The sequence below is a fragment of the Papilio machaon genome, chromosome 27 (assembly GCF_912999745.1).
Source record: "Papilio machaon chromosome 27, ilPapMach1.1, whole genome shotgun sequence".
NCBI classification, from domain to species: Eukaryota; Metazoa; Arthropoda; class Insecta; order Lepidoptera; family Papilionidae; genus Papilio; species Papilio machaon.
The window spans coordinates 4,934,601-4,945,739 of NC_060012.1; the positions used below are offsets into that span (position 1 = coordinate 4,934,601).

Here is an 11,139-nt window from a genome sequence, read left to right on the forward strand (position 1 = left end):
CAAACCCTCGCAAGAATTGCTTTCATTATATTATTAAACCAGCTGTCGCCCGCGACTCCGTCCGCGCAGCATTAAAAAAACAACTTAATAAGTTTATGTGTTCTTCCAGACTTTGATCTACATGTATGCCAAATTTCATCGAGATCCGTTGAGCCGTTCTGGAGATAACTTCATCAAACAAACATTCATCCATCCATCAAACATTCACATCTATATATATAAAAGAAAGTTGTGTTAGTTACACTATTTATAACTCAAGAACGGCTGAATCGATTTGACTGAAAATTGGTGGGCAGGTAGCTTAGAACCAGGAAAAGGACATAGGATAATTTTTACCCCGTTTTCTATTTTTTGTTCCGCGCGGACGGAGTCGCGGGTAAAAGCTAGTTTATAATATTAGTAAGATAAATGAAAAGAGATAAAGATAACAAATGAAAAAGATATCAAAAATTAATATAGCCTTCACAACCAGCCCGGTAGATGGCACTTATAGGTATTCAGATTCACTGCCGTACTCTGAAATCGAACCTTGAACTTGGTAAGGCCGTGTACATAAACAGGAAAATGTGCATCCCATGATGCACGCGGGGAAAAACAAATAAAATGCACCCGAGGTATTTACCTACGATAAACTTAACAAATCGTAAGTATAAAGGTTGATATAGACTTGCGACTTAAGACTATCGTCTTTGCCATCACTTGATACGTGATGATATAAGTGCTTTTGGTACACAGTGGTAAACCAAACGAACATTGGTGAAAATGCTTAAATGTAGTCTAACCTCTGAGAGAAAAGAGTTTTTGCTTGGGTGGTTGCTTAACCATAAATTTTCTCTATTGAAAAACTCTTTGTTTTCCTTTTTTTTTTTAGCAAAGATTGCGAAGGTGATGTTTTTGAAGAATAGTTGTGGCAGTAAGTTTCACATATTTGAAATTACAAATTTGATACTATGCATGATTTTATAACTGTTCATTTGTAATAGAGTTCACAAAATAAATGATTTTAATACCCGCGATACATCGGTATTGTGGACGTGGCTTTATGAACGAGTTATGAATGTACGAACAGAGCCTGTCATGGAGACTTCATATTAATAAATATTGTTTTGAGATTTTTTTAGAGCATGATCAAAACAGAGACTCTAACTCTAATGTATGTTGCCACTTAGGATAATCTTTCTATTGATAGAATTAGAGTTAGTTAAGTAACATTTTAAGGAAACTTAATGAAAAAGATTACAAATTATCTTAGTAACAAGCATCGCATTACAAAAAGCATCGCATTACAAAAAATATGCGAAATGACTATTTAAAAAATGTTTATCGACAGTGTACAAAATATTTAAAGTACTAATTCGACTCCAAAACTTTATCTGTTATTATAAAACTTGTAGCATTTAATACAGAGCTTGGCTGAGTGACCAGTTATTGCTCGGAGACGCTCTGCTTGCAAGGTGAGATTTATATTTACATTAAATTACATATCAATATTTTGATTAAGAAATCGTAATGTAAACAAAACTTTGTTGCATCTTACTTCTAATACAATAAATATGTAACTTTCTTTTTTTCAGTGAGATTAGACATTCACTAAAATATGCTATTTCCATGCTTTTTTGTAATATTTTGCAATTGTAATAGAAAACATAATTACAGTTAGAATTATTTTTATTGTCATATAGTTAAATATTTAACAATAAATTATGTCGAAATTTCTTTACATTAAATTGATTTTTACTTAAACTGTACAAAATAAAATAAACAACGTAAAACTATAAAGTGTAATTTTGTACACAACACCGCACCGGTCGGACAAGGAAAATTATAATTAATGTCTTTGTCTCTTTACTACTGAGCTTTTGTTACTTTTATATGAATCACATATTATATTCACTTTATCTACAACTAGCTTTTACCTGCGACTTCGTCCGCGCGGAATAAAAAAAATGCACACAAGATAAAAAAGTTCCTAGTTCTAAGCTACCTCCCCATCAATTTTAAGCAATCAGTTCGACCGATTTTGAGTTATAAATAGTGTAACTAACACGACTTTCTTTAATATATATAGATGTGATTATCATCTCCCTGTTTCTTTAATTCACTATCGTAATTAATTGTTTATTTAAAACCAATAGCAAATAAATCACAAAATAAAGAGAATTTTCACTTATTTCCAGATGTTGCAATTCTTGATTTTATGCCTAGCGGCGATACAGACAACTTCTAGTGAGGGCTGCAAAGGAATATTATACGATGGAAGAAATTATAAAGAAGAATTAATGAAGGCAGATATCTACAAACCTTCATCTCTGGCAATAGATTACAAAACTAACACCCTCTATTTCACACACATAGAACAAACAGGAGATGCATTTTACAAAACATCTAAGATTAACCTAAAGGATGGAAAATTCACTAATTTAGAAGTCAATAATGGTTTCTCTTTAGATGTTGATCAAAATAATCATGTTGTCTATATCGGTGGTCATAAAGGGATATATAAATATAATGAAAAGAGTAATAAAGCACATTTAATTGTGCCAGGAATCAACGCTTGGAATGTGTTTTATAAAAATGTTTTGTATTACACTGAATTTATAAGTCAAACAATTTTCACTTATTCTAATGGTAAATCTAAACCTTTCGAAGAACTTGAAGGTATTAAAGTTTATTTTTTTGTTATAGATCATGAGGGTTATATAGTTTATAGTAATAGTTCTGGTGTCTTTGGCAAGAAGAAAGGTGAAAAAGAGGTTCTATATAAAGAAGTAAAAAGTGTTGATGAAATTCGTGAGATAACTTTAGATAGGAATGGTAGGGTGTTTGTTTTAGCTGCTGATGGTATATACAGTACAGTGAATAAAGTTACTAAATCAATTGATAAAGTTGCTGAAATCCAAGATGTGTATGGAATAGCCTTTGATAATAATAATCATTTGATTTACTCAAAAGAGAATTCGTTGTTACGTTTAGTTCCCAACAAAGATTGTTAATTATTAAAACAAGATCGATTTTAACGTTGTAATTTAAAGACATAAACATGTTTTGTTTCATTTATATGCTAAAAATAGAATATTAAAATTAATCACAAAATAAAACATGCTTTTTATAACATTGATTTTATTTAATTTCTTTATCTGATATAGGCTACTAGGATTTTAAGTCAATGTTATTAATAAGTTTGATGCATTATTTATTAAATTTTTTCATCGAAAATGTTGTCTGAACAACTTGTAGAAACATCAAAAATCATTCCTTGCCAGTGAAACTGGTTCGAGACTAGTTACCAATTTAAACAATATATAAATCGGTAATTTCCTGTTTTAAAACGTTGTTATTATTTAATAAATGCGAAAGTTTAGATGGATATTTGGTAGAACGTATCTCTGGAACGGCTCAACGGATCGGACAGATATTTGGCACAGATGTAAAACATAGTCTCGAAAAACACATAGGCTACTTATTACGTGTTTTTATTTTTAATTCCGCGCGAACGGAGTTGTTGGCCACAGTTAGTATTTTATGTAAAAGGGCAGTATTAAGAGAACCCGAAACCGACGTGCGTGTATACGTAGATGTAGGAATGTAGAAGAAACGAGAGAGGTGTGTCAGGACCGCGCCAAATGTAGGTCCGTGGTCTCTGCCTATACCTCTGGGTTACGATAGTGAGTTATGTTGTTGTTATAATATTTTATATATTTACCTTATCAGGATTAAGCGATAAAGTTTTAAATTATACTTTTTTTAACAATAGAAAAATTTTTAATTTTTTCAAAATATGCGCTTTAGCGCCATCTTTTATCTAGTAGCTTAAACTTGGTAACTTGTTAATAAAAAGTGATTTTTTAATAAAATTTTTACCAGATTGAACAAACTAAAATGTTTAAAATTCACATTTAACTAATTAATTTGGAACTTCTGACTTTAATTCATACGGATTTTGGTTAACGATCGTAAATAGACAATGATAATTTGTAATTATTACTTTGCTATACTTTTACTGCAGGCGTTTTTTTTATAAACTCGCCAATTTATCTTAATAGGCTATTAGACTAGTCTCGAGTTCTGTGGAAGTTCCCGTCGACAAAGGGGTGCGGCCACTCGCTGTAATTTCTATTACCTTAATGTACTTTATTAAAAACTCCTTACACTATACGATATAAAACATGATGTAATCTAAATTCATTTTTGATATTTTATTTATTGCGGCGTTAAGAGAAAAAAATAGTAAGGAACTAACGAACAAAACTACTAACATGACTACAGTTCAGTTATCGTAGCAAGGCCAAAAATAACGTAAAACATATCGTACCGAAGATGATAAGACGCAATACTCACGTTAATATAAAATGAGTATTAACTAGAAATAATAAAATAAAAATAAAATTGTTACATCGCACAAACATTTCTTCAGTAAAAATCTATTCAAGTTGGCCACCTGTGGTATATAGACTTTTTAATCATTTGTACAATTTTTATATCTTAAACAAAATATCGTGTTGTGTAAAAAGCGCTATAATGTGCAATATACAGGGTGTTCCAAGTATTATGTGCCTCGCCTTTTTATTTAGTATCAGTACATCTGTAGCTTGTTAATTATTTTATAGCTTCAAGGGCAATGGGTTAGTGATCAACCAGTCACACAATCTATTCCAATTTCTGTCGGGATGTCACATTTGGTGCTACGCTTCGTAGTACCTTAAAGCCACGTATTTCTCTCGTAGCACTTTAAGTTAATCCTAAATTATTTATTGCGTTTACTTTTACGTAATCTTTTCTATAGAAGTAGTCATTGAATATTAAATTCTTCAGTAAAGTAGAATCTAACGTTTTTATTTTTCAAATGTTCATAAAATGCGAAAACTTATTTTAAATATAACATTGTAATAAAGTGAAAAAAAAATCTCAAAATGTTTTAAAACTTAAAAACTGCTTTGTTTATTCTGCGGTGGTTTTCATTTAAATCAAATCATGATTTCTTTTTTTTATTTATTTCTATTCAATAAAATGTTTAACATACATGTTGTAACGGAGAAAATAATAGTCAGAAATACATAAATAATACTAAAACAGGTCTAAAGTTTGTTCGTCACAAGGTGAAGTTTACGCCAACAACCGCAAAATCTGTTTCCAACGCACTACATTGTAATTAAAACGCGAAATATTCCTCCCCGTATGATTAAAGCGACCCTCTTCCACCCTCCACCCTAGTTCTTTGCACGTTGGTCAGTTGGTACCCGACCGTCTTACGAGCCATGTCGTAGCCTTAGAAACTAAGCCCAAAACAAAAATAAACAAGTATCCTCCATAAAGTTCTTCCAAATATAATAAAATAAAGAAAATTTTCTTTTATAAAATTGTCTTAGAAGTGTTCAATTTGCTTATTTTTATAACAAAGTAAACTTGGTGTGATAAAATGGCTGACATAAATCACTTACAACAGTACAAACCGAATTTTCTTTCGCCAGCAAAATCGTTCTTTTTCGACTGTTAACCTCGAAAATTGAAGCAACTATGGTGACTTTATAACCAAATTTGTGTGTAAAGTAATATAATGGCGTCCGTAACGTGTTTTCCCGCCAAAAAAACAATGATGGCGGCCGTTGTTTCGGTGATTTTTTACTTATTCAAAATCAAATTGAAATGATGACATCTTAAGTGATTATCGAGAGATTAAAGCGAAAATGTGAACTTGTGTTTTGTGATGTTGATAATCTGTTTGTGAGTTTGTGTCTCAGTGATATTATTGGATACGATTACTTGTTAACGGTACGTATATTAAACTAATTTAACATTAGACAAAGCTATGTTGAACGTTTTATAACATACTCTGACGTCAAGGCTTTGATTACCTGATAAGAAGTCGATTTCTAGACGTATAACAATGTATACTTGAAACTAAATAACTTAACTAAGTAACAACTTGTTCGCTATTTAAAACACACATAATGAAATCGTGCAGCTTATACACTGAAGGAATCATTTAACATAACCTCTAAAAAGTTATTAAAAAACAAAAAAAACGTTTTCAGGTGAAAAACTTTTTAATTTAATAATTATTTTATATTTACGTTATTATAAAAAAAATCTACATATTTAGTATTAGTCAATAGTAATATTTATCAAGGCAAATCTTTAGGTAAAAAAGGTACTTAGTCACCCTACTTCTAGGAATATAAACATAAATTACAAATGTGACTGTATTTAATACGACGACCATTTATAAAACTTGGCACATTACTTTGTACTGCACTAAATAAGATTACAATCATAATTATATATTACTCGTTGTTATTATTTAAAGATAATTAGTATGTTTTTAAGAATTAACATTTAAGGTTTCGGTTCATTGAGACATTTGTCATTAAAAATGTCTGTTTTCATAATAATTTTTCATTCATATAGTTGTCATCTAACCCTTTTTATTACGTAGTCTCGGCACATCATGTACTCTTCTATATATATCTGTCATATCATATCTGTCTGAATTCACTGCCTTCTTACGCTTATCATCTTCCACGCAATCCATACATACTTTTTAGCCTCGTCATCATCTCATATTCATTCAGTGTCATAAATAACAAAAGTACTATAGTTAAATATATACAATTTAAAAGTCCTTGAATTTGTGACTCATTTAAACAAAGTGCATTGAACGGATGAGCCTACATTTGTTAATAGGAATCTCAAAGTGAATTCAACGTCTAACTTAAGTGGGCGAAGATTAATTATCTGTAATAGTCAAACTTATTTATCGTAAAGTAATACGAACAAGATAATAGTTATGAAATACGAATAAGACGGTAATTCCAGCGCTGGAGTACTGGATAGTGTCATAACTATTACAGTTTTTCACTAGATTTATTCGCGACATAAGTGACTTAATGCTTACTTGTTCGAACACTGAATCAATGACATTGAACACTACATCACCTGCATTTACAGTTTCACTTCATTTCCTCTTCTTCTTTCCACTTCTTCTTCTTCAAGCTGTACTTGGGTAATGTGTTTGGTTACAACATAAAAAAAAAATGTTTGTTCCCTATTTGTTCCTTTATCACTGAACAGTTTTTATAAATATTTGTCAGGTTGTTTTGAAGACGTTGTGCCCTAAGTCTAAAAAATTTAATGTTTTATTAAATACACATTTTTAATCAGACAGAAAGATGAATTTTAACACTTTTGGTCTTCACGAAGTATTTTAATGTGGTGTTTAGTAACAGCTATGTTAGCTCTCTCCTATGTCTTGTTTTCACTTCATTGTGTCTGTAGATGAAGTGTATTTTTTTTAATGTAATCTATAATGTACTCGTCAGACAAAATGTCGCAATATACTAATTTGCGGACGGCCTCGTGTCGACCTTGCACCCGCCATGCACTATTACCATACTAATATTGTTACGTACAGACAAATCTTTATACTATACATATAGAAAACTATGAAATAACTAGTTGTCACCTGCGACTACATCCGTGCGGAATTAAAAAAAACGTAATAAGTAGCTTAAGTGTTCTTCCAGATTATGTTCTATGTCTGTGACAAATTTCATTATGATCTGTTGAGCCGTTCCGGAGATATCTTCAAACAAACATCCATCTAAACATTCGCAATTATAATATTATTAAGATTTATGTTAATACTGTAATTCGCAATTAGAGAAGCATTTCGATATTATAGTCGTATGCAACCCTTAGCAATACATTACGCATTCAGCGTTTTAACACTTCAAATACTATATCCTAGTTCAGTTATTACCAAGTAGAGGAGTTAAAGCATATCAAATACTGGTTGTTTTATTATTCATTGAATATGTTAAAAAATATAAAGTCATATACATTAACTTCTAATTAAGATTAAAAATATCGTTTAAAATTAAAAAAGAGATGTATTTAATTTAAATTAAATGTTCTAGATTTATTCCTGTACGTTATTGTCGCTTTAACATTGTCCAAATATTTTTACAAAATATAATTGGCTCCCAATCTTTGAAAAAAAAAAACAGAAATAAGCTAGTTATACGACTAGTGTGAAAATACCTCTATTTTGTCTATTGATTAATGGTCGTTAGATACCTTTCACACATGACATTATCTCTATTCTTTTGATTTACGTTAAAAGCTATCTAATACTAGTCGATAGATCAAGACAATAGTAAATTATGAAAAATGTTTTGTCTAGTATTTTCTTCGGTACTTAATAAAGATGTAGATTTCAACAAACTGCTTCCAAATTTGGGGAAAATCAAATTAAACAAAGATCGTACCAAGAACTTTCTTTGCATGAAAACTCTTAAAAGACAAAAAGAACAAAATGTGCGTATAAAAAGTGAAATAAGTACATAATAATTAGAGTTAAAAAAGCTTTTTATTGAAACAAGTTTCAGCTTTGTTAAGACATTCTGAACTAAATTGCTTTCTATAATTACACCACAATAACGCACGTGATTATAAAACAGTAGCTATCGCTCGTGACTTCGTCCACGCGGAATTAAAAAATAACTTATTAACCTATGTGTTCTTCCAAACTATGTTCTACATCAATGTCTAATTTCAGCGATATCCATGCAGCCGTTTTGGTGATGACGTCCATCCATCCATCTAAACATTCGCATTTATAATATTAGTAAGATTGTAATTTTGTATCGGATTGAATAAAGGAAAGATTCGCGCGATTTATTCTCGTATTAAATAGCAAATGACTTCGTGTGACTGACATGACACTCGGATGCGGAAACAGACAATTTCCCTATTGACAGACATTTACAAACCCCCTGCCTTTGTATCTATTCTCACCACAATTCTCCCCCTCCCCCTAGTAGTAGTTCACAATGCTTCATTTATTTATACTCTACGTTCTTGCATATCATCATTTTTAATTAATATCTTTAATTCATTTTATAAATATATGATCTATTGTTTAAAAGGCAATAATTTTGTACTTTGTTTCATACAAATATTATTAAAATAATTCCAATGATCATTCTCAAGGATCAAATATTGATTTCAACTTTTATAGTGCATACTTGTTGGCACGTCGGATTAAGGTAACTCTTAGTTTCGACGTGTCTAATCAAATATTGGTACTTTATTACAACAAGACAATAAACAATTATAAACATTTTTTACTGAATGTACATTAAAAGGTAGGGTAAACGCATCAGTTTTAATCCACCAGATCTATCTTCCATTATCTCATTCGTTACTCCTTGGTCGTGTCACTATTCTCGCAATCTATCCATTTCTTCCTAAGCCTATCCCTAGCACTTTACCCCACAACTTTGTATAACGCGTATTGAAGTTCATAGAACCTCCTTGTAGCACGGCAGAGGATGTAAGCTGCCTAGGAGGTCGTACTGGCTGGTAACACGAAGCCGTGCGTAATGGAAGAAGAAATAAAACAGTTGAGAAATAAAAGTTGTGAAAAATGTTGTAAAAGCAAGAAATAGTTTTGTTTTATATTTTACTAGCTGTCGCCCGCGACTCCGTCCGCGCGGAATAAAAAATAGAAAACGGGGTAAAAATTATCCTATGTCCTTTTCCTGGTTCTAAGCTACCTGCCCACCAATTTTCAGTCAAATCGATTCAGCCGTTCTTGAGTTATAAATAGTGTAACTAACACGACTTTCTTTTATATATATAGATTTATTCCAGGGGGTGTTATATAACTTTTATATTTAAATTATCCTTGTCATATGCTACTTCTCTCCTCATAACATATCCATACCATGTTAACCTTTTGTTTCTTAATTTTTCTATCACTGGTGATAGTTTAAGACTTTTCAAAAGTATCCTATAAAGAAGAGCGATGTGGCTTCGTAAAGTCGATTAACATTCAGATATCGTGTTATGAAGTAATCATAAAGTCATTTTAACTTTGCGACTTGTGTTTATGTTATTCTAACAATGTCTCAGCGACGCAAACTTATTTTAAACTTCTATAAAACGTGCACTCACGTTACCGTACAATAAGGTAGATAATGTAGACAATAAGGTAGATAATGTAGTAAGGTAGACAATAATGGGCAGAAATCAAAATATTTTTAATCTAATGTAACAAACAGAAATAATTGAAACGATACTTTTAAAGGTCTCTGTTGACCCACTACTCTCTAATATACCTCTCAGTTGCTACGATGAAACTGTCTTAAAAACTAATTTAATATATTTTTAATACATAGCAAATTTTTTTTTAAACAATTATCAATATGAAATAAAAAAAAACTGTTACATATTACAGGAATACTTATGCTTTTCCGTGGCCATAACATTTGTACAACATTGCCTCCGTAGCATTATACCAAACATTAGGTATAACAATATGTTTTGTTACAAATATGAAATCAATGGAAACCCAAAATAATAAACACATTAAATTCTATTAATTTATACACATCGGGTGTTAAATATCACGTACAAGTTACGAAATACTCCAAACTGTATACAAATGTATTAGGGTGGTCGAATTACCCTGAAGGTGGAATTGACCAAGGACATTGTGTCCTTCGAAAAGTTCCCCCAAATATATTTATCATGAGATCGCACGATCTGTGCCAAGGCTGACCACTGGGTAGTTGTCGAATTGAGGCTAGGAACTGCGTATAATCTATGTATATAGGCCATCAGTAAAGTCTGAAATTATTCGTGCTAAAAATAGAACTCGAATGTTTTAATAAATTCTATCGTGTCTAAATTTTAGTTATTAGTTTTTACAATTTTTTTTTTTAACTATAGACAAAACTCCATATTTTAAACTAAGAACAGATAAAAAAAACATCATTTAGATAAGAAAAATCACTTTATTTGTCGACCAATTTAAATACCAGTCATTTTATTTATAACTAGCCATCGCCCGCGACTGTATCCGCGCGGAATTAAAAATAACTTCATTATAGGGCTATGTGTTCTTCTAGACTATGTTCTATACCCATGCCAAATTTTATCCAGATCCGTTGTGACGTTCCGGAGATACCTTCAAACAAACATCTAAACATTCGCATTTATAATATTAGTAAGATTTAAAATACTGATCTGAAAATAACACAAGAGAAACAATTAAATAATAACAAACAAAATTTAATTTTTCATAAGTTGATCTCGATCAAAGTTCTCGACAAAGCGTCGTAATGGTCGGCGATAAGC

The 11,139-nt window shown here is 31.0% G+C and overlaps 1 protein-coding gene across 1 annotated transcript; it reads left to right on the forward strand.

Moving 5' to 3' along the window:
* Nucleotides 1–1,394: 1,394 nt before the first annotated feature.
* LOC106711053 (ommochrome-binding protein) lies at nucleotides 1,395–3,048 on the forward strand. Its single transcript, XM_014503271.2, has 2 exons — nucleotides 1,395–1,454; nucleotides 2,178–3,048. The coding sequence occupies exon 2, from the start codon at nucleotides 2,178–2,180 to the stop codon at nucleotides 2,991–2,993; it is 816 nt and encodes a 271-aa protein (XP_014358757.2). The 5' UTR covers nucleotides 1,395–1,454; the 3' UTR covers nucleotides 2,994–3,048.
* Nucleotides 3,049–11,139: the final 8,091 nt, after the last annotated feature.

Bases quoted from the DNA above. Each gene is read 5' to 3' on its own strand.
- LOC106711053 (XM_014503271.2), top strand. From the start codon at position 2,178: ATGTTGCAATTCTTGATTTTATGCCTAGCGGCGATACAGACAACTTCT.